Consider the following 23,368-nt stretch of genomic DNA (forward strand, 5'->3'; position numbering starts at 1 on the left):
CCTTCCTTCCTTCCTCTTTCCCTCTTCTCCTCTAGTGTCAACAACCTTTTCTTTTTATCTTGTTTTTGTACACAGTTTCTTTTTGTATTTTTCTCATTATTTGCTCTTTTTATCGAGCCTGGCTGAGCAAAAAAAATAAACAACAACAGCAGCGGCATTAGCAGCAAAAGCGGGTCCCGAAGCAGCCCAGTCTTTTCTTTCTTTCTAATAAGCCAAGAGCTGCACTACTCGGTTCATTATTTTTAGTATCCTCACCTTCCCTCTTTTTGCAACCCTTTATTTTCTTCTCTTCAACGCTTTTACAACCTTTTTTTAGCTCTTTGTCAAAGTGCTTATTTTCTCTTTAATTCAGGAGTTTGTAAGACTTTGGCTCTTTTTATTTTATTCTTTAGCAGCAGCAATAAAAAACCGCTCTTGCCGTTTTTATTCTACCTTTGGGAAATAACAGACTGGGTTTTAAAGGCGTAAAGAGGAGGAAGCTGGAGCCTCGCTTTTTTTTTGTAATATTCCTTGCAATTAAAATCTTGCCTATTTTCTCTTGTTCGTTCTTTCTTTTTTCTCACACACTCCTCTTTCTCCCTAGTAGCTGTTTATTATCGTTTTCCCCTTAGCACGCCCCCTTCCTATTTTGCCTTCGCCATATCTCTTTTGGGTTTTGTTTTTATACACAAACTCAAGATATATTTTAGCTTGTTCACATAAAAAAGGACAGTAGTCGCCTTTCCTTACTCCTGCACCACAGACAGTTGACCCATCCAACCAGCCAGCTAGCCGGCCACCCAGCAAGGTGTGACACTGGCCGTACTTTGCAACTTGCTTCTCTTCTTTGTTCGCACACCACGTAAAAAAATCGGGGACGGATATATTAACACACTCGGGTCAAGCGCAATCTTTTTTATCATACAAACCGCAGCAAATAAGCAGTATGGCGACGCAGCTCGGACTTTGCGCATATGATGCCACATACTCGCCAACAGTCGGCGAGGCCTCCAACCAGTGGCTGTTCCGGAAGGAGGACCTTGTCGGCACACCTTCATCGACAGCAAACGACTACGCCACGCCGCCTGGGAACAAGCAGAGCGCGCAGGCGGAGATTCGGAGCTGGCGTACTCGAGGATGTAACTTTATCTACAACGTCGTGAAAAGACTTGAAATGTAAGTGCGCGCCATTGCTATGGCCTTTCTCTTCCACATTATTTTCCTAGCTGTGTGGTTTTTTGCTTGTTGCTTGAAGCACCCGAAAATACCGTCTTCGTGCTGGATAATAGGGTCCGGCTAACGTACATATTGGTTATGTTGGTTTTCCATTGTGATGTGATCACTTCACCAGCCTTCTTTTTTTGTTGTTATTGCTGCTTGCTGCCCGCCCCTTTCCTATTATGCACGATAAGCAATGGGAAAGCTGCTTTTGCGCGAAGCATGTCTGATGTCTATTCTTCCTGTTGATGTGCATGCATACATGCATGCAAGCGCATGATTTGCGCTGTAATTGAGGTTATGTTCTTTTCATCTCCGCTCTTGTAAAATTGGTTTTACTTGCTTTTTGTTTCTCTCGCCACGAGTGTGTCATTGTGCATTGTGCGTGATGGCTTCATGGTTCTTTTTACACTGCTTCTATACTGTGTGAGCAGCAAAAAAAGAAAAGTCTTGGCCACAACACTACGCAAAATACGACGCCCCCCAACAATCACTGTTATTTTGTTATTTCGAAAGCGCAAACTTTCACACAACAATGCCCAGAGGCTGCCACTAATCGACCACCTCAAACTATGCCAATTGTTTATAATGTAGGCACCAGATCGTGGCATCGACAGCGTGCACCTTTTTCCATCGGTTCTACACGCGGCAATCCGTAGCCCAACATCACCAATATGTAAGCATATTGTTTTCCCCTTCCCCTGTCTGTTTCATTGCCATTGCCAAACGCTGTTGGGTGTGAACATGTTTTGTTTTTTGTAACAAGCATCGCTAGCTTTTGTGACTAGTAGATGCGAAAGCGGCCAGATTGACAGTAAGCACATATTTGGCCGCAGTAAGAGGAATACAAGGATGGAAAAATATTTACTTGTCCTAGGCTTAGCAAGCGACCCCCTTTTTCTCCCAATTACGGCTTCTCTAATTATCCTCGCCCCTCCCTTCCCCCCCCCCCCCCCGTATTTTTCTATGCATTTTCATTTAATAGGAAGTGGCCGGAGCGTGCGTATTATTAGCCTCCAAGGTGGAGGAGCACAAGCGCCCGATCAAGGTCGTATCCAAGGCCTGCGCGATTGTAGCCCTGAAGGGAGTCACCAAGGACCTCGCCAGCGCCGCCGAGCGGTGGGAGCGCACGCTGAAGCGACTGGAGATATCCGTGGCGGAGAACTGCTGCTTTGACCTCGACATTACGCACCCGCACCGCTTTATCGACGCCTTGGCAATGGAGTTTGGCATCCCAATTTTCGTGGTCAAAAGTGCAATTGCTCATGTCAACGACTGCATGCGTTCGCAAATTTGCCTTTTGTACGCGCCTGAAGTCATTGCCGTGGCTGCGTTGTACTTTGCCATGAATGTGCATGGATACGAGTTTGATGGCTTGTTGCTTGATTCTCGGACGGTGGGTTTCTCGTTGAATCCGAGCACGCTGTTGAGGCGTGCATCATGGACATGTTTGAGTTCTACCAGCTCGAGGACGAGGCTGAGAAGGAGACGTACAGGCAGCAGCAGTTGCAGCAGCAGCGCCAGCTCCGGTCTGGCTAAAAGAGAGAGAGCGGTGATTTGCATTTTTTGGTTGCCTTAGCTGGCGACTAGTGCTCTTCAAGGGATGTGCAGATGGGCAAACTCACTTCACACCTGCACTCATTTTACACCCCATCATTCACCACAAACTCACTCACTTATTTGCTCTTCTCTCTGCTCTCTGCCCTGCTTTTCTACTGGTGTTAGTGTCATCTTCATCTTCATCTTCATCTTCATCCTCTTATCTCTTTTATATCTTTTCATAGGTTTTAATCTGTGAAAACAAACTGTACATAATAACTTTTTCTTTTTAACACACACAAGCTCAACCACATACAAAAATCCCAATAGATTACCAACTTACCCTTTTTGAAATAATAAATCAACATTCACACAAGTTTTAATGACCATTAATACATTTGCTTCATATGTTATGTTGATATCGATCGACACGCCCTGTTGCCATCATATTATACTGTTCATATTTGCCTTTTTTGCATATATCTTCAAGTTCTCACAAACACGCGTTTAGTCAAATGTGGATTTAAAAAATATCCCGCAATGATTTGTCTGAAATGACCAAATGTACCTTGTTTTCACATATCCGAGTTATTCATAAAAAATTGTTACAATTGTACACAAGAGTTCATCTCTTTGAGTTTTACTGCGTTTCTCGAAATATAATTGTGTAGTTTGATTTAAATAAAAAAAACCAAAAAGTGCAAAATAAGAGCCATATACGAGTTTTTAAAAAGGGAGAAATAGGGAGGCTCCCTCCTTTTTTATTAGTTTATCATCCCTCTCTTGTTCAAAATAAAAATCACAACAAAAATGTTTACTCTCTTTTTGTGTGTGAGAACAATGGTCTTCTGAAATCAATGCATTTTTGGCTCTGCGGCAGCCAGATATTTTTTATGCGCCTGAGAAGCCAAACTTTTTGAATTCTGTATCTGAAAGAGAAAACAAAAAAATATTTTTTATCTTTGGTCAGAAACCATTCACCTTTGAGCTTTCATTTCGCGTCACCGCACACACCTTGTTTGTGCTGGCTTTATAGACAGTTTGTTCGTCTCTTATTCTTTCCAACATCTTTCTCTTCTTTTCATACTCATATTCTCTGGTATACTTATATATGTGTATGCGCACAAGCATTTCTTAATTTTTAATAGGCTCCCCCATTTTTCTCTTCCATTTTTCCATTTATATTTTGCTGTGCTCATATTACTCTGTATATCAACCACCGCTACCGCTAGGAATTGTGCGTGTATGCGCCAGCACTAGTAGTTACCCACTCACCCACCCTCCTCTTCTCTCTATCTACCTTTTTTTCTTCCAAGTAACCCGACAATCTTTTTTTCGTCCAAAGAAAACCCTCCATTTAACCAAATAATCAAGCAAAACAAGTTTTATTTATTTATTTTTTTCTCAAGGAGGACTAGCAACTAAAAACAAGGATAGCCATGGCCCAGCCTTTGCCCACCGACGACATTGCTCGTATATCTGACGCGTCGTCCATGGACTCGGAGGAAATCGCCAATGTCCTAGTCAAGCGCTTTGAGCGTCGCCCGCAGGGTTACTCTTACACCAACATTGGAACCCGCGTGTTAGTCGCCCTCAACCCCTTTGAGGCCCAGGACTCCAGCTCCGACGATTCGGCCTTGCGTTATGTGAGGATTATCGCGACACCTCACCTGACCGTCCGAGCTTGTCCCGCATGTATTCAGAACCGCGGAGCAGGCGTACCTTCATATGCGCCAAACTGGACTCAACCAGAGCTTAGCCTTCATGTAAGTGCGACTTTAATATTTTTTTTGCGTGTCTAGTTTCACTTGTTTTCTCTTTCTCATCATCACTATATTGCGAGCGAGTGCGTTGTGCTTTTTTGTTGTTTGCATGCAAATAATGCCCTTGTATTTAATTGATCACTATTCCTGGGCATATTTTGTTCCTATTTGGGCACACGCATATTCTATTTTTGGGTATTCAATTATTCACTTCGCAAGCCCCCACCATGCATATCATATTTCAAATCGTTTTGGGCCTTGTCTATTTTTTTATATTTTTTCCCTCTACACATTCTGAATATAACAACATTAGCACCAGATGCTTTTTTGTGCATGTCATATTTTGTTCTGCTGCGAGCGTGCGGGCGTATGTTTGTGTGTACTATTTCAGAATTTTTCAGTAATATACTTGTCGACTTTTATCGTGTACAAGCCACTGTCACACTCTATCATAACAACAACTACAAAATGGTTCCATTATTACACATTGTAAAAAAATGGTTCAAAGAATCAACTTGCGCAGAATAATACCAGTACTAAATACCAACTTTATTATCGTATTTTATTTATTGCAAATGTTGATTGATTAACCAAATAGCGGCGAGTCGGGCAGCGGAAAAACCGAGCAGCGCCGTCTGGCATTCCGGTTCTTCTCACTCTTGCGCACGCACTCAAAGAAGGACGTCAAGCTCTTTGTCAAGCTGCAGCAGGCTGACACTGTTCTCGAGGCATTCACCAACGCAAAGACCACGTCCCATGGCAACGCATCCCGCGTCGGCACTTACACAGAGCTACAATTCGACCAGCGCGGCCGAGCAGTCGGCGTCAAAACACTGACGTATTTGCTAGAAAAGGCCCGCGTCACTGACACGCCGCCTGATGAGCGCAACTTCCACATTATGTACTACCTGGCAAACGGCACGACCAGCGAGAACCGCCTGCATTTCGGCATGCCCGCCGACGTGATATCCTTCGAGTATCTGGGCCATCCGGGACCTGCCCAGCGCATATCAAACACCAGCGATGTCGAGCAGTTTGCTGATCTGTGCATGGCCATGAAGCACGTCGGCTTGCACAAGCGCTATCAGCGTCATATTTTCTCCGTTCTTGGCGCCATTTTGTGCCTTGGAAACCTGCTTTTTGCGTTCGAGAGCCAGGACGGCTTCGACTCGGCGGTTGTCAGGAACACCGACTTGCTGCACCAAGTGAGCAAGGTTCTAGGCGTGGACCCTATAATGCTCGAGACAGTGCTAACCACCAAGACCCAGGTTGTTGGCAACGAATCCTGCACCGTATACCTGGACGCCAAGGGCGCATCGGTGCGCCGCAACGAGCTTGGCCGTGGCATGTACTCGCTGCTGTTTAACTGGGTTGTCGAGTTTATCAACGGCCGATTCTGTCGTGAAGACAACGAGCGCGAGACATTTATTGGAATGTTAGATTTCCCTGGATGGCAATCACAGCGCCGCAACGGGTACGAGCAGCTGTGCACCAACTACGCCAACGAACGCATCCAGCACTTTATGTTCCACCAGGTGTTCGAGGTGGGCAACGATGACTACAAGGCGGACAGCCTCATGAGTGGGCCTGGGTTTGTCGATTTCCCCGACCGAACCGAGTGTCTGGACCTGTTCATCAAGGGCAAGTCTGGCCTGTTTTTCATCATGGATCGCCAGGCCAACGAGATTCTCGGCAAGGGCCCTGCCGCCGCTGCCGCTGCCGGGAAGAGGGCAGGAAGAAGGGCCGCAAGGATTCGGTGAGCTCCATGAGCGAGTTTACCGCCGACGCCGATGAGCGCATGTCCGCATTCCAGCTCCTCAGCTCGTTCAACAAGCACCACTCTGGAAAGACCAGCGATAAGAACGACTTTTACCAGTCGGTCGACAGCAAAAACGAGATGAACAGTTTCATGGTGTCGCACTTCTGGAACCAAGTCACTTACGATATCGAGGGCTTTGTTGACAAAAATCTCGATCAGCTCAGCTCCGACTTTGTGGCGCTGTTTCGCGGCGACGGCTCTGCCGAAAGCCAAGGGTCGCGTAGCGAGTTTATCTCGGGTCTGTTTACCGACAAGTCAGTTGCCACCGAGGTTCATCCGCGCAACGAAAAGACCATCCTGCAGGCACAGGCCCTTGCCGTGCCCACGCGCGCCCCCTCATGCACCGCTCCAAGGGCAAGCTCCCAGCCTCACGCATAAAAAAGGTCGGTTGCTTGGCCACGCAATTCAACCGTGCCATCTCCGAGCTGATTGTCACGCTTGAAGAGACACTGCCCTGGTTTGTGGTTTGCGTAAAGTCCAACGACCAGGCCAAGCCTGGCTGGGCCGATGCGCGCAAGGTGCTCAACGTGGTCAAAGGATTCGCCCTCAACGATATCGCTAAGCGCAAGCGCATTGAGTACGCCGCGACCATGCTGCAGTCGGACTTTTGCGAACGCTACGGCATGGTTATTGCCGAGTATGCGCCTGAGTATGGCCGGAATGGCGACCCACAGTCCAAGTGCCGGGCGCTCAAGCAGGCGATGGGCTTGGATGACAGCGCTATGAACATGGGCTCGTCCAAGGTCTTCATGGACTACGAGACGTGGCGTCGCATCGACGACCCGATCAGGGCCCGCGAGCGCAGTGCGCAAAACCTCGATGACGACCATTTGACGCAGACCGGCGACGAAAGATGGGCATTGACGGGGTGAAGTACACAATGGCCAATGAGAGCAGCGCAGGAGTCAGCTTCCACGTCGGCAACGAAGGCGAGCAGTACACGCGCGCGCTGAAGCAGCGCTTGGCGATAACGACACGCGCTCGTTTTACTCTGACGATGAGGCCTACCAGGACATGCTCAACAAGGACGGGTTCTCCGATATGATAAGCGAGGTCGGCGGCTACAACTCGGGCTTTTCCGATGTGCTGAGCAATGCCGGCGGCGACTACAAGGACAGTCTCGATGAGGAGGACGAGGGCACCGCAAAGACCATTACGACCGTGCGCCGCATATGGCTGTTTGTCGTCAAGGTGAGCACCTGGATGATTCCTAACAAAGCCATCTCCTGCTGTGCCAAGCGCCGGCGCAAGGACGAGCAGATCGCTTGGCGCGAGAAGCTGACGCTTTGCATGCTTATTACCTGGTCCTGCGGTGTAGTTATCTTTTGGATCTGCGGCCTTGGAGTGCTTCTTTGCCCGCGCCAGAACGTGTATTCGATCCAAGAGCTTGGCGGCCACAGCAGCGACACGGACGCGCTCATCGCCATCCGCGGCGAGGTGTTTGACGTCAAGGACTTTACGCACATGAATATTAAGTTCGACTACTTGTTGGACCATAACTATCTTGGCCGCGACCTTTCTGACATTTTCCCGCTGCAGCTATCGTTTATTTGCCCGTTCAGCAACATGGACCCGCGCCTGTCCATGCAGGACAAGCCGTGCTGTACTCTGAGGCCTACTACCACGACAACCGCTGGTGGCGCCACCCAACCGACAAGGGATACAATTACTACCAGTACCGCCTGATGCGCATCATGCGCCAGAACTACGCCAAGGGCCACATCGCCGTCGACCCTGCTCTTCTTCGCCAGCAGGCGGCCGGCACGGCCAAGGGATCCATTGGTAAGAACTTCGCACGTTGCATCATCAATGGCGAAGTATTCGATCTGACCGACTACATCGCGTCCAACGGCGCACCGTACGTCGTTGTGCCTGACGGCCAGAGCAACTCGACAAGCTTCAACCGCCAGTTCTTGGATTCAAATGTCGTGACCATGTTTGACGAGAAAAAGGGCCAAGATATCACGAGATGTGGAACGCGTACTTTGGAACCAACGCCAATATGCGCAACCTGCACTACCAGTGCCTCAGAGGCGCATTCTACGTGGGCAAGGTTGACGGGCGCAAGTCGGCCAGATGTTATGCAGCCAACTACATGCTGCTGGCCGCGTCTATCGCCCTGGTATCTGTCATCTTCTTCAAGTTTGTTGCCGCGCTGCAGCTGAGCAGCCGCCGCGAGCCTGAGCCTGGAGACCGGTTTGTGCTGATGAACGTGCCCTGCTACACTGAGGACGAGGAGTCTCTGAAGAACACAATTGACTCGATGGTCAAGACCAAGTACGACGACAAGCGCAAGCTGCTGTTTATTGTGTGCGACGGTATGATCATGGGCTCCGGCAATGACCGTCCGACGCCGCGCATTGTGCTCGACATCCTTGGGGTCGACCGCGACCAGGACACTGAGGCACTGAGCTACATTGCGCTTGGCGAGGGATCCAAAGAGCACAACATGGCCAAGGTGTACTCTGGTCTTTATGAGTTCAAGGGCCACGTTGTTCCGTACCTGGTGATAGTCAAGGTCGGCACGCCCCAGGAGCGCACTCGGCCAGGCAATCGTGGTAAGCGCGATTCGCAGATCATGTTGATGAGCTTCTTCAACAAGGTGCACTTTGACCTGCCGATGACGCCGCTCGAGCTCGAAATTTACCACCAGATTAAGAACGTCATTGGAGTCAACCCTGCGTTTTACGAGTATGTATGATGATTGATGCCGACACGGTTGTGATGCCGGACTCGTTGAACCGCATGGTGAGGTCGATGCTGCACGACGTAAAGATCATGGGGCTGTGTGGTGAGACACAACTGGCCAACGCCAAGAGCTCGTGGATCACGATGATGCAGGTGTACGAGTACTTCATCTCGCACCACTTGACCAAGGCCTTCGAGTCGCTGTTTGGATCCGTCACTTGCCTTCCGGGTGCTTCTGCATGTATCGCATCCGCTCCGTTGACGGCAGGCCGCTGCTTGTGTCCAAGGAGATTATCAAGGAGTACTCAGAGAACACTGTCGAGACGCTGCACATGAAGAATCTGCTGCACCTGGGCGAGGACCGGTATTTGACCACGCTGATGCTCAAGCACTTCCCGTACTTCAAGAACAAGTTCAACTCGGAGGCCATGTGCATGACCAACGCGCCGGACTCGTGGAAGGTGCTCATGTCGCAGCGCCGCCGCTGGATTAACTCGACCGTGCACAATCTGTTCGAGCTAGTATTCCTGCCGCAGATGTGCGGGTTCTGTTGCTTCTCGATGCGTTTTGTCGTGTTTATCGATCTTATTTCGACAATAATCATGCCGGCGACCATGGTGTACCTGGTGTACCTGGTCTACCAGCTGACCAACCCGGACTCAACCACGTCGTACATCTCGCTGTACCTGCTGGCAGGAATTTACGGCATGCAGGCGATGATTTTTATTCTCAAGCGCCAGTGGCAGCACATCGGCTGGATGATTGTGTACTTGCTGGCCATCCCATTCTTCACGTTCATGCTGCCTGTGTACTCATTCTGGCACTTTGATGACTTCTCATGGGGCAACACGCGCATGGTCGTTGGCGAGTCCGGCCGCAAGCACATGTATGTTGTCGACAACGAAAAGTTTGACACATCGACGATCCCCATGCGCAAGTGGTCCGACTACGAGCAAGAACTTGTGTGGGACACGAGAACACCGTCTCAGTATGGATCCGACGTTGGCTCACGTCAAGGTGCGGCAATGGGTATGCCGCGTCCGGGATCTGCTGTTGGCAACTATCCAAAGTCAATGAGCAACGCGTTCCAAGGCGGCGTAATGGGCAACGCTTACGCCAACTCCAACACGGCGTCTGTGTACATGGACAGCGGCTTTGGATATAATTCGAACTCGGCGGCCAATATGACTATCCGAGGAGCTATGCCACTAGTCAGCAAACAGCGATGATGGGGGTTCCCGGGATGCCCACCGCATCTGGGAGAGCCACGCCTGTCATCGGGTCACCATCACAACACATCTACAGTGGCGACACTTACGATGTCATGAGCTACGCTGCCGGGCCTTCACCGCCGATTCCGCAGGCCGACTATTCGGCTGCATTTGGCATGCCCGGCACAATGCCGCCCGCGTATGATCCTCGGACCAGCCAGATGATGGTCTCGCACAGCAGCCCGATGACGCCGATGATGATGCCCAGCTACACCGGCCAGCAGATGATGATGCCGCAGCGCGCGGCATCGCCAGCCACAACGGGAGGGATGCCTGATTACTTTGTTCAGGGAAATGGCGCCATGATGTATGGCGGCCAGCTACAGCAGCAGCAGCAACAGATGATGATGATGGGTGGAGGCGTGTCCGACGAGGCAATTGCCAACCAAGTGTCCAACATCATTGCCACCGCCGATTTGATGACCACTTCCAAGAAGCTGGTGCGCGAGCAGCTGGCACGCGACATAGGTCTATCGCCAGAGGAGACCAAGGCGCGCCAGGCGTTTATCAATGCGTGCATAAACTCTGAGCTTTCCAAGCGCACGGATCTTGATTTCAAATTCTCATTTTTTCATTACATTTCATGCTTATCTTTTTTATTAAAAAACATTTTTAACATTATCGCGATATTTGCCAGCGATATATTTGTAGGATGTATACGAACTGTTTTTTAAATATATGAAAAAATCAATTTTTGAAGTAAAATATTCTATCTGCGCTTACCGCCGCGGCTGCCTCCACCACGGCCTCCACCGCGACCTCCACCACGGCCTCCACCGCGACCTCCACCGCTGCCTCCACCACGGCTTCCACCACGGCCTCCACTGCTGCCACCACGACCACCACCGCCGCGGCTGCTGCTGCCGCTGCTACCGCCACGGCCATTCTTCTCCACGCGCTTCTCCTTCAACAAGCGGTCCTTGCGGATCTGGTCCTTCGACTTGAGCTCGGGGCGAGAGCCCTGATGACTGCTCGAATGGCCCGATGGGCCTGTCTTTGCCCGCTTTTGGCCTCCATTCCGGCCGCCGCGACCACCACCACCGGACTCCTCGTCTTTGAACTCAACCGTGCCCTTGTACTTGTCGGTCGAGCCCTCGTCGTCACCGGCCTGCATCTTGCGCTTCTTCAACTTGTGCTCGTAGTCAAATGACAGCGGATCAAGCTCCTTGGCCTCGTGACCTTTGTGTGCTGGAACTTGCCGGTCGCGTACTTGCCGGCTGCCGCCTTGGATGCCGAGTTGAGCATCTCCTGCTCACCAGCGCGCGGAATGTGGGTCTTAGTTTGTCCTCCCAATCCCTGAAAGTGCCCGCCTTGAATGATGCTGGGAGCATGGTTCCACTCTCCGTCTTGATCAGCTTCTTGTTATCAGCACCGATTCCCAGACCACGGACAAAGTTCTTCTTCTTGGAGTCCCAACGCATGACGTTCTTAGCCCTCTTTGCATTTTGAAGCGCCAGCAGCGCCTCATTCTCGTCGCCATTAATAGAGACAACGGCGTTCTGCGCCTGCTCGGCGAAGGATCCACCGCTCGCCATGGCATATCCCTTCTCAGTGTTGAGATCAGTCTTGGTGTATGGGATGTAAAAGTCGTCGTCGCGGTAGGCGCTGCGGTTGCTTGGGTTCAGCAAGTTGTTCAGCGAGCTTTTGCTCGCCGCCTCCTTGGCCGCGTCACGGCTGCTCGCGACGGTGCCGTCGGCATTCAGGTAGTCACTGTCAAAGCGCGCCATCGGGTCGTCCATGTTGCGGCGGTTTGCTTGGTCTTGGCAATAAATTGCCTCGATGTCAAGCGGTAGTTCTGCATAATCAGACTGGCCGCGGTCGTGTTCCTGACACCGCGGCTGCCGATCTCGAACACCGTCTCGTTCGGGCGGAAGCCCGATAGTCCGCGCAGCATCTCCATGCGCTGCTTCTCCTCGGGCCTAATCAAGTCGTTGAGCATATAGTGGGGCTCAGCGAAGGACGCTGCCAGGCTGATCTCCTTGGACCGCTTGTGGCTCTCGCTGGACGCCGTCTGCTTACTCTTGCGGTACAGCTTGCTACCGTTCATGGCCGTCTTGCGCATGCCCTCAATGGTGACGTCGTTCAGAACAGCCTGTTCGACCCACTCGTTATCCAGGTCAGTGAGCTCCAGGGGGAATTGACCCAGGACAATCTCATTGGTGTACGAGGGCTTCGTTCCGTTGTTTGTGTACACAGACGTTCCCAGGTGCAGTGGGCGGCCCAGGAAAAGCTGCAGGTCCAGAACATACGGGATCTCCTCCGTGGTGACCAGCGAGTACGCCCAACCGCGGCGACCGGCACGCGCAGCACGACCGACACGATGCACAAAGACCTTGCTGGAGTCAATAAAGTCGTAGTTCACGACGTTCTCAAGGATCGGAATATCAATACCACGCGCGGCAACGTCAGTAACTACAAGAACCTGCGTCTTTCCAGTTGAGAACGCGAGATCTGGATCTTACGCATGGTCTGGTCGAGTGAACCGTAGATGTGCGAGACGGCGAATCCGGCCTCAGTCAAAAGCGCGTTCAAGTACTCGACGTGATGCTTGGTGGACACAAAAACAATGGTCTGACACTTTGGATTGGAGTCCTTGTCCTTCTTCTTGTCTTCCTTTGGGCGACTGGCAAACTGCCGCCAGCCTTTGGTTTTGATCGACTTGTCAGTGTTGACCGGCGCGCCGATGACCTCGCGCAGCAGGTAGACCAGCGCGCCGTCCTTCTCTTCGCGCTTAACGTTGAAGAACGCCATTTCGAGATCCTGACTGATCTTGGACTCAACATCCAGACGAATCAGCTCGGGATCCTGCAAACCAGCCTTGGCAAAGTCGACTAGCGTGGCAGGAAGCGTGGCCGAAAAGAGCAGGGTCTGGCGGTTGGCCGACAGCCTGGCCAAGATCTCCTGCAGCTGCACGGCAAAGCCCAATTCGAAGAGACGATCAGCCTCATCAAAGACAATGTACTCGACCGTCGACAGATCCAGGTTCATCTCGACAACCAAATGCAGCAGACGACCGGGCGTGGCAATAATAATATCCGGGTTCGACGCCATGATGCTGAACTGGTCATCCATGCTGTCACCACCGACAATGGGCACGGCGCGCAAATCCGTGTACTTGACCAGTTCCTTCGTGACCTGGTGAGTCTGCAAGGCGAGCTCTCGACTGGGCGACAGAACAATGGAGCGGGCGCCGACTCTCGCCGAGTGCGCGTTCAGGCGGTTGATCATGGGAATCAAGAACGCAGCGGTCTTTCCCGAACCCGTCCGCGCCATACCAACAACATCGCGGCCCTGCATAATAATCGGGATCGCCTTGCGCTGAATCGGTGTTGGCACCTTGAATCCCTTGTTCATCACGGCACGGAACAGCGGCGGGTGGAGTCCCATGGATTGGAATCCTCCGGACTTCTTCTTTTTGCGGTTCTGTGCGAGAACCGAGCGCTGGAATGAATCGCCATCGCTCTCATCAGAGGAGCCCGCAGAGTCGGCCTCATTTTGTGTGCTGGCTGGCTTGGCCTTGGCTGCCACCGGGACTGTGTTTGTCTGTGGGATGAGCGCTGAAGTCAGATCAAACTCGGCATCGCTGTCAGAGTCGTCAAATGGCACAGGTTTATTTTCTTTCTTTTGGACCTTCATCGCAGTGCCTTGTGTTTGAATTGGTGTATATACGAAAAGTGTGGAAAAAGAATAGGTGGAATAAAGGTTCCATGGTCAGCAAAAAGCAAAATGAAAAAGGTAAGCAACCGAAAAAAATAAGCAGGAAAAAAATAGCCATCGTTGATTATGATTTATGATTTATAATTTGGTGATTATGCTTGTGTAAACAACAGACGCGTAAAAAATAAGATGGGGTCTAAGCAGAAAAAACGTTTTAATTTGGCGCAGCAGCAAACGAAGCCAACAGACCGGTTTTCAGCCGCAGCCAACCCACATTTTTTATTTCTTTTCTGCTTGTCTCAATTCGCATTTTCCATATTTCAATTCAATCACATTCACCCCCCACTTTTCGTTCCTACTATATAATAATAAGCGATGTCCGAGGAAATGGATATCGATGTCGAGGTTACCCCACTGGCGTTTGCCACCGGCGCAAAGGGAAAGGGAAAACTGTCCGATGCTGTGGGCGATTTAGAGAGCCTTCCCTGGGTTGAAAAGTACCGCCCGACCTCCCTCGACGAGCTCGTGTCGCAGAGCGACATTGTAGACACATTGCAGAGATTTATTGATGACGGAAAGCTCCCGCACCTGCTTTTCTATGGGCCACCAGGAACAGGAAAGACCACGACTGTCCTGGCGATAGCGCGCAAGCTCTATGGCAAAAATCTGGGCAGCATGGTCCTGGAGCTCAACGCCTCGGACGACCGCGGCATCGACGTGATTCGCGATCAGATAAAGACGTTTGCCAGCACGCGGACGGTGTTCAGCAGCGGGCTAAAGCTGGTGATTCTCGACGAGGCCGACGCGATGACGACGCCAGCGCAGTCGGCGCTGCGCCGGGTCATTGAAAAGTACACAAAGAACGTCAGGTTTTGCATCATCTGCAATTACGTCAGCAAGATCATCCCCGCCGTGCAGTCGCGTTGTACGCGGTTCCGCTTTGCCCCACTGAAGCTGACGGACATCAACGGCCGGCTGGACTTGATTGTCGAGCGTGAGGGCGTGAACATTTCGGCCGAAGGCAAAAGCGCGCTCATCAGGCTCTCCTCTGGTGATATGCGCAGAGTGCTTAATGTCCTACAGGCCTGCCATGCGGCTTACCCGTCGATCGACAGCGGCGAAGTGTATGCGTGCACAGGCCAGCCCAGCCCGGATGACATCAAGCGCGTTGCCGACTGGATGCTCAACGATGAATTCCACGTTGCGCTTTCCAACATCGCGGCCTTGAAGGTTGACAAGGGCTTGGCGCTGCAGGATATCATTTCGAGCTGACACCCTATGTCAATGTCATAGACTTCCCGGCGTCCACGCGCGTTTACTTGCTGGAGCAGCTGGCTGAGATTGAGTACCACATGTCGGTGGGCTCGACAGAGAAGATCCAGCTGTCGGCGCTGGTCGGCGCCTTCAAGATCGGCGTTGAGATGGCATCCGCCTAAAAGCTAGTATTTGCCTCTAAATAAATAAAACAGAATATTATATTTCATTCAATGAATGTTTACTTGCTCTTTGGCTTCGCCTTGGCCCTTGCTGCGTGCGACAGGTCGTACTCGGCTTGCGCAATGTCTACTACGTGCTGCGAGTCACGGATCAGTAGCCACTTGCAAATCGCAGTGTCCAAGAACATATCACAATGCCGCTTGGATACACAGCGCGCTCTATGAACTGGTACCAGGCGAAACCCGCAACAAGACCAATGGCCGACCCGACCAGCACTTGCAGAAACGTGTGGTACCCCAGGTAAACGCGCGAAAAAATAATCGGCACGCAAAGTGCAATGGCACCCACCTGTACGATCAGCTTGTGCGCAGCCTTTGTGGTGACCCGGGTTTCCAGAAACATGGCTACGTACACGACAAAAAAGCCCATGAACTGTGAGTGGCTGGACGGCATCCCGTAGCCGTCGCCCAGGTGCGGATTCGGCCGGTCTATTTTGACCATCTGCTTGAGAACCAAGTTGAATGCCTCGTTTGCAAGCTGGCCAAGCAGTAGAAGGATGCCAGCCACTTCGCGCCGGCTCAACACGACTGTCGTCTCCATGACGACTAAAATATCGGTATTAGGCTGGAAAACGCGAGCGCTTTGCCGACATGGTCGCCCTGCTGATACTGGAAATGAGTCAGTCCAAACGACTTGAGCTGGTAATGATACCCAGTGTTGGCATCCATTTTTTTGTCAGGAGGTCAGGTAGCAGATACACGAGTGGTAGCTGAATCGAAAAAATAGAACTGATACAAAAGCAAAGACAAACCCTTTCGGTTTAAAAAGCAATATTTTTAATTTAACGTAAACGCGCGGCAAAGCACTTTTGCGTCAGTAACGCATGATTAACGCCTCTCGAAGTATGGTCGCGATCTTGACAATTGAACGGCGGTGGCACATTGAAAATACATTTTTCTATTTTCTCTCTTAGCAGTAGCACATAAGCAAACACATTTATACAAGGTGTTTTTTTGCTTGTTTTGGTTTTTTGTAAACACAAGTCATTTGTTTTATTGGAGCACACACTTTGAAGATGGACAAAGTATGAGAAGGGAGATCAGCTTGATGCATTACAACAACAAAATAAACAATTTACTTGTTGGAGATCAGACCGTCGAACTTCTTCTTGTACCACTCCATGGTCTCCTGCTTGTTGATGCGGTGGCTGGCGCCAACGCGGCCACGGCAGTGCTTGCGGCGGGCCACACGGAAGCCAGGGCGGCCCATGACGATGTAGAAATCCATACCAAAGATACCGACTCCGGGATCGTACTTGATACCGAGATCAATGTGCTCCTGGATACCGAAACCAAAGTTACCGGTGGCCGAAAGTTACGGGCACGGAGCTCGTACTCCTTGACCTTGAGGCCGCGCTCGAGCAGCTCCTCGGCCTTGGGCCACGGATAGTGACGTGGGTGGCAATCTTCTCGTTACGACGGATACCGAAGGTACGGACGGTGTAACGGGCCTTGGAGTCAATGGGGTTCTGGCCGCTGAGCTCCTCAAGCACCTTGCGGGCACGAGTCAGACGATCACCAGACTCACCGACCGAGATGTTGAGAACGAGCTTCTCAATCTTGAGCTCGCGCATGCAGTCCGAGGGCTTTGCGGTTTTCTCAGCAGACTATACACCCAATTGCAAGCAGAAATAACAACCCCGCAAGTAAAAGGCCGCCATAAACAAACACGCGTTTCCATAAAAAAACCGCCATAGACCATTAATTATGCATTGTATGCGTTTTACGTAGCAATCCAAAATCAAAAAAAGAAAGTGCGCGTCCGTCATACAGAGTGAAGAAAAGTAAAAAAGTTTGTCGTTAGTAGGTGCGTCATAGTTTGTGTAATAGCAATCCAACATAGTTCGTCCTCAATTTAACTAGTGTGACGCCCCTTGTGGGTTATTGTTTGTTTATAGGTGGGAGAAAAGTGTGGCGGTAGCCGCAGCTGTGGCCGTAACTAAAGTCACAAACATTACTAATGCCGTTGCTGAATCCAAACGAATAGGGACACTATCAAAATGTCTGAAATTCAACTAATTTCAAAACCATGAATTCAAGCTAGAAACGCATAATTTCTGTCTGTAGTCAGTCTACATCCATCAAAAAATGTGTTTCGTCGCATCCAACTGTCCAAAAAAAGCGTGGATCCTGCCGCATCCATTATAACTTCTGCCGCATCCATCGTGTTCGCCACATTTTCGCTCCCCTCCATAGCCACAGCTTTCGACAGCTGGCTCCCGCGTTGAATAAATGGTATGACACTCACCATCTTTAGAATAATTCAGTATAAATTGATATCAAAAGACAGAATTGAAAGAAGGATCCCCTTGCCAAGGCGTGCTGCACGCGCAGTTTGCTTTACTCTTCGGGCGCAAAAGCCTGAGCAGTGCACGCATCTGAAGTATGTTTAGAGCTTTAATTCTGAGCACCACTAAGCTTGCAGCTTGAAGATTGGAGAAATAACTAATTCCTTAATCAAGGATTTAATCACAATCAAGCTTGCATTTGATAAAAACATGAAGCGCGAGACGCGAAACGCGCAACAAATCACAGTCACAATTGGTACCTTTATCCTGTTTGGATTTGTCTTTTTCAATTCCTTCAAATTCGAATTTCTTTTCTATTTGTGCACTTTGCTAATGGATTGTGATTTAAAATTTAGAAATCTCCACAGCGAAGATGAGGTGCATGTTGCACACCCACTTGAAGTTGCTGGGTACTCTGAAGAGGAGGCCGCCAGCCTGGAAGGCATGCTCTACCGATTCAAGCATGCGCCTCATCTTTTCATGGGGGCATTTGATTCCACGGGCGAATTGGTCGGATTCATAATGTCCACGCAGTCGTCCTCGCTCTGGTCACGCACGAGTCCATGTCTACGCATGATTCCAAAGGGACAACTGTATGTGTGCACTCAGTGTGCGTTGCACCCCAGCAGAGAAGACAGGGTATTGCTTCCAGACTTTTGGGTGCTTACACCGAATCAATCAAGCAGTACAATGCGCGTGAAGGGGAAAAAGTGATAGAAAGACTGGCAATGCTTTCACGCGAGGATCTAGTTCCAATGTATAGGCGTGCTGGATACACATGCCTTGGACAGTCTGGCATAGTACATGGTAAGTAATAATGTATTTTCAGCTGCTGGAACAATTTTAATCTTTAAACTGAGTTTTTGTGCACTAATGTCGATATTGTTTATTCTTATTTAGGCACCGAGAAGTGGTATGATTGTGTACTTTGCCTGTAAGTATGGCATGCCTTTGCCCATCTGCACAACTTTTGAATTCAAGCCTTTCGAGTCGCATTGTACGTGGTCTTGGCTTAATTCCGTAAAAAGAGAAATATGAAAATACGAATCAAATAAATGGGTACAATATATCCAACCAACTAAACGATAAAGTAATGAAATATGAAAGTTTTATGAACGGGATATAAATAATATAATACTATGTATTTAATAATGTCTATATTATGAGTGTTATGTATTGGAGAGGTAAGAGAGAACAGCTAGGTGAAGTGTGTCACTGCGTGGCTAACAGGATAGGCAATGTGGTATGATCATGCTTGACTGATTCACTCTGGAAGACATACAGCAAACAATAAAGACTGGCTAATCGGTTAGATTCAGTCAACTAATAGAACCTTGTTTGAACTTGTTTTTGAGCGTGTACTCTACTAATTATAGTTAAAAATATATTTATTGGACATAAATGTTTGTGAACTTTAGAAATAAACTAAAAATAAATTCAAATGAAATTGGTTACCATGTGAAATGAATAAGTAATTATGTGAAATACCTAAACTACCAAATTGGTTAATAAATCATTAGCAATTAAATAAAAATATGCGATTTGCGTGAGGTTGGTCACAATCAAGCAGCGGAAGCGCTGGACCCTTGTCCCTTAGGTTTATCATCTTTCATATTGTTTGTTTTCATCCAATCATCAAATATTTGTTTTGCATTTTTTTATTTGTTTTTTCGTTCTTTGGAATTAAAATCATACATGTCCATTTCTTCTTATTATTCAAATCCGACAGCATAATGGCAGAATCAGTTTCACAGTCTATACATATCAGTTCTCCAAGATAATCAAATAGCTGAATATCAGATGTAATATACGTGTAAGGACACTTGTTATAGTTATGTTTAGTGTTTTCCATGATATGATATTTTAAAGTCTTTACAAATTCTTTTAAGGTTAATTCGTTCAGAGGTAAATCAGTATTGGGATTTTTAGAAAATTCTGTGCAGATGAAAACACACCATATGATTTTGTATTTTTATCTAAGGGGATTTCCAAAATTTCCGAAGCATTACCATTGCAGCGGACAAAGATATTCAAATTTTTTTTGCTGAAATACATATCAGTTATTTGCTCAGTGATTTGTTATAATTGTTTTGGCTGTTGAATGTAGTCTAATTGCGCTCTGTTTATTAAGCTTAATTGCGTTGGCAAGAATTGCAAGCTGTAGTTGTAGTGTGTGATAAGATTAAAATATTATTTGGACAACCACGGCCCAAGGCTTGTATTTATATAGAATTTTTGGTATGGAGAATGTGTTGCCAACAAACCATTTTATAAGTAATAAACTTGCATGCTTGCATGACATTCAAATACTCATATCATTAATGGTTTTTTTGCACTTGCTTGCCCCAATTTTTTTATAGCTATTAGCAATTTTAATCAATTGAATGTACACCACTTTAACATACCTAATGACAACCCGTCTAACAGTTGCCATTTTGATCAATCTCTTGGCACTTTAACCACTTTTTTGGAAACGTTTTGCCCAACCAATTGCAAAAAATCAACAGTGTTGGATGGTTACTCCTTTAATTTATTTTACAAAGCAAAGAGTAAGTAAACACTCAATTATCCATTTTTAAATATTTTGGGACTTAAGCCGTAGTTTTTGGGATTATTTTTAGTTCAAGCAAATGCATAAAGATTGTAAAATGTTAAGGTCTTGGCAACAAAACAAAGGCAAATGTCTAATCATTAAGTTTTCCATTTTCAATGGTAAAGTGAAAAATTAATACAAACACATGACCAAGTTTGACGTCTAATCAGTCTGTTCACATGAAAACCCAATAAATAAATTAAAAGATAGCTTTTAGTTTAATTTATATAAAAAAGTAAGTAGAGCGCATTTTGTTTTAGATTGCCAAGATATAATCTGTAAAAAATTTAAAATTTGCACATGATGACATATTTTTGGCTACACACGAGCTTAAAAAATGGAAAAGCTAAACTCACTATTTACTAAAAAAGTTTTCAAGTATACCTAAAATAAAACATGTATCATGTCGCTACAGGGATTAAATTTGGCATATTTGAAGCACATGTTTGATCAATTAACACAGCTGTATATTTACTCCTGCTACTGCTACAGCTACAGATTCAGACGGATTGTCATGATAAAAGTATATTTATTAAGATGAACTAAAACAAGGCTAAAGGATGAACAGCCTTCACTGTTCATATTCATTAGTATTTATGTGTGCGTATGGATTCCTGCATATCCAAATAGGGAATTAACTGTTGATTGGTTCATTAATCAATCACTTACGACAAGCTGGATTTTCTTGTATCACACAGGTGCTTTAAACTTGAGATGGGTTATTGACCCTGGTAGACAAAATGACGTCTATTGTTAACAGTCATAGGCAATACATTATATGGTTTGGCTTTTGGCGCCTACTCAGCTGCCAAAAATCTCGTCCATGATAGTCAGCACCATCCTCCAGCTGATGAATGTGGCAGTGAATAGGAAAGGTGGTCGGCATCATAAGAATGCCTGGCGTATCACCAATACAAGGAACTCCATCTGTCGCTCCTTTGCATTAAAAATGCTTCTCCGCTCACTGCCTGTACCTAATAGACAATAGAAATGTTACCCTGATGCATACCCTGAACTAAAAATGAGTCTATGGCCCATCGCCTGGCTGTCAGACCAATTGAGACATAGTGCCGCATATTCATGTGACCACAACAGGAGCACGGGATTCTGACGCGAGAGGACTTTCACTGGGATCCTTAGGACCCAGCCGCAAGATCTTGCAGCTGAGACAATCAATAACTCCAAGTGTATCCAGGACCGACAGATAGCATATTGGAAGATATCAAGAAGCGTGTGGAGGTCCATTACCAGGAAAAAGGCTGGACTTGGATATAAGGCTCAGTTAAAAGGAGCTGACAGAGGACAGGTACACAACATTGGTTAAGCAACTTCAAGGGAATCGCGCAAAAAACAAGCAACTGTGTTTACAAACGAGATTATAGACAAACAGTATGACTGGTACAAGGGACGGTGCGACCTACATATCAAACAAAAAATGAAGGGATCCTTGACGCCTGAGAAACGCCAATTGTTGAGAACTCCAATTTCAACGAACATCTGAATACCAAATCTGCGACAAGACAAAGACAATGGCCTGCTGAAGTGGCCGCAAACAAACAGCAATGGGGACGGCAGATATGCACACCAGCTATCTGGCCATAATTGACGCTCTAGCTATCAGATCAAGTGCTCGGGGTTATAAGTTTTACTAACATCCCTGGTGGAAATTTTCACCACCAGGCAATTAGACCCAGGTTTGGAGAATTCCCAACCACGCTGCCTCTAGAATGATTTTTGTTATAGGGGCACATAGCCAGGTCTGTAATAGAGCCCATGATGTGCAAGGTGGTGTGATAGATAATCAGTCTCATTCATCAACTTTGATTTTTGTCTTTAACTTGTTTTATATTTCACACAATGTATATATGTTTTCCCTTTTACTAGCAATAAAACATGTATCCAAGTTTTCTTTCTGCAAGTAGATTGGCAGGAACAATTTTATACTTAACATACTAAAAACACATGCACCAAATAAAAAGTGTATGGCACTTCCTGTTTTTATCTTGCGCAATCTTTTTCAAATACTAGTACAGTAAATATAGTGGGGCCAAATATTATGGACTATTTTTATAATTCTTAGCTACAACAACTTATTTAGTCTATTTTTAGTTTGACCATACGCGTATACACATTATAGTTTATAGGAACAATGGCAATGCTTAATGGTTGAGTATTAAAAGCATATTTTTGTCTTGTTTGTGCATGTATACGATATAAAAGTAAATATTTAATAAAAAAAATATCCACTTTAAATAGCTGAATAAATAAATATCTATTTATAAAATAGATATTGTAGCAAATAATTTTTTGTATATATTAGAAAGTGGAATAAAGGAAACTGATATATAAACACAAGAAATTCCTCAAATAAAAAACAATTTACTCATCCGAATATTTATAAAATACTACTAGCGCCGGCCTCATATTATATATGTATCTTGTTGCCTTTGTTGTGCATATTTCCAAGTGTGCACTCCGTTGGCGAAAACTGTTTTTTCTGCGAGCAGACCAGTATCTTGGCAAGTCAATATTGTGGTTTTCGCGTGTGTGCGCTCATGGGTGTGCATTGCAAAATGGGGAGCTTGTTTGGGCTTCAATGTAATGCCTCCCTAATTTACTCCATTCTCAGGCTGCGCAACAAATAAACATTTTAATTTCGTGAAAACCCCTATTAAACATTAATACATTACCGGTGGAGATTGTTTTAATTTAAAATAAAATGACAATGGTTTCTTTCTTTAAAATTTAGTCTACTTATAATGCGAATCCGCAGTCTCGGCAGTAAACCAACACCCAGGCCAAACACAAGCAAACAGCATCAACACACACGCAAGATCTTCAAAATCAATGAATCATCTTCCACAATCTCCATGCATTTAAAATTATTATTCACCAAACAATACCTATCAACCGCATCCTCAGCCATTTCACAAGCTGTCGCATAATTGCCCAAGACAAACTGAGGCTAATGCCGCAGCCGTTTCAACACGGGCAAACAGCCAATAATAGATATTGCCAATACAAAGCTCAAGTATGAATTGGGTATAGACAGAAACC

The 23,368-nt window shown here is 47.3% G+C and overlaps 6 protein-coding genes across 6 annotated transcripts; 4 read left to right on the forward strand and 2 right to left on the reverse strand.

Annotated features, from left to right (window-relative positions):
* Positions 1 to 925: 925 nt before the first annotated feature.
* Positions 926 to 2,736, forward strand: BX661DRAFT_168862 (cyclin-like protein; the record flags this gene model as incomplete). The annotated part of the gene is made up of 4 exons (XM_051533473.1): positions 926 to 1,155; positions 1,792 to 1,873; positions 2,183 to 2,593; positions 2,662 to 2,736. The coding sequence occupies 4 exons, from the start codon at positions 926 to 928 to the stop codon at positions 2,734 to 2,736; spliced, it is 798 nt and encodes a 265-aa protein (XP_051394115.1).
* A 1,439-nt stretch (positions 2,737 to 4,175) lies between these two features.
* On the forward strand, positions 4,176 to 10,951 carry BX661DRAFT_193023 (chitin synthase-domain-containing protein; the record flags this gene model as incomplete). Its single annotated transcript, XM_051537747.1, is given in 11 exon segments — positions 4,176 to 4,382; positions 4,420 to 4,502; positions 5,098 to 6,255; positions 6,354 to 6,636; positions 6,672 to 7,186; positions 7,248 to 7,764; positions 7,881 to 8,298; positions 8,352 to 9,009; positions 9,072 to 9,263; positions 9,275 to 9,970; positions 10,312 to 10,951. 11 exon segments carry the CDS (start codon positions 4,176 to 4,178, stop codon positions 10,949 to 10,951), a joined length of 5,367 nt encoding a protein of 1,788 aa, XP_051394116.1.
* A 3,370-nt stretch (positions 10,952 to 14,321) lies between these two features.
* On the forward strand, positions 14,322 to 15,370 carry BX661DRAFT_193018 (P-loop containing nucleoside triphosphate hydrolase protein; the record flags this gene model as incomplete). The annotated part of the gene is made up of 2 exons (XM_051537745.1): positions 14,322 to 15,164; positions 15,203 to 15,370. The coding sequence occupies 2 exons, from the start codon at positions 14,322 to 14,324 to the stop codon at positions 15,368 to 15,370; spliced, it is 1,011 nt and encodes a 336-aa protein (XP_051394117.1).
* A 59-nt stretch (positions 15,371 to 15,429) lies between these two features.
* BX661DRAFT_196245 (phosphatidic acid phosphatase type 2/haloperoxidase) lies at positions 15,430 to 16,099 on the reverse strand (the record flags this gene model as incomplete). Its single annotated transcript, XM_051538036.1, has 3 exons — positions 15,430 to 15,531; positions 15,564 to 15,995; positions 16,022 to 16,099. 3 exons carry the CDS (start codon positions 16,097 to 16,099, stop codon positions 15,430 to 15,432), a joined length of 612 nt encoding a protein of 203 aa, XP_051394118.1.
* A 406-nt stretch (positions 16,100 to 16,505) lies between these two features.
* Positions 16,506 to 17,594, reverse strand: BX661DRAFT_193019 (ribosomal protein L5 domain-containing protein; the record flags this gene model as incomplete). The annotated part of the gene is made up of 4 exons (XM_051537746.1): positions 16,506 to 16,709; positions 16,733 to 16,804; positions 16,825 to 17,016; positions 17,580 to 17,594. 4 exons carry the CDS (start codon positions 17,592 to 17,594, stop codon positions 16,506 to 16,508), a joined length of 483 nt encoding a protein of 160 aa, XP_051394119.1.
* Positions 17,595 to 17,974: 380 nt separating this feature from the next.
* On the forward strand, positions 17,975 to 18,955 carry BX661DRAFT_177437 (uncharacterized protein). Its single transcript, XM_051534638.1, has 3 exons — positions 17,975 to 18,228; positions 18,279 to 18,525; positions 18,619 to 18,955. The coding sequence occupies exons 1-3, from the start codon at positions 18,052 to 18,054 to the stop codon at positions 18,654 to 18,656; spliced, it is 462 nt and encodes a 153-aa protein (XP_051394120.1). The 5' UTR covers positions 17,975 to 18,051; the 3' UTR covers positions 18,657 to 18,955.
* Positions 18,956 to 23,368: the final 4,413 nt, after the last annotated feature.

Source organism: Kickxella alabastrina (assembly GCF_025024165.1).
Source record: "Kickxella alabastrina strain RSA 675 chromosome Unknown BX661scaffold_3, whole genome shotgun sequence".
Taxonomy (NCBI): domain Eukaryota; kingdom Fungi; phylum Kickxellomycota; class Kickxellomycetes; order Kickxellales; family Kickxellaceae; genus Kickxella; species Kickxella alabastrina.

Coding starts and splice junctions, on each gene's coding strand:
- BX661DRAFT_177437 (XM_051534638.1), top strand. CDS start 18,052: ATGGATTGTGATTTAAAATTTAGAAATCTCCACAGCGAAGATGAGGTG. Junction 18,229..18,278: donor TTGATTCCACGGGCGAATTG/GTCGGATTCATA, acceptor GTCACGCACGAG/TCCATGTCTACGCATGATTC. Junction 18,526..18,618: donor ACAGTCTGGCATAGTACATG/GTAAGTAATAAT, acceptor ATTCTTATTTAG/GCACCGAGAAGTGGTATGAT.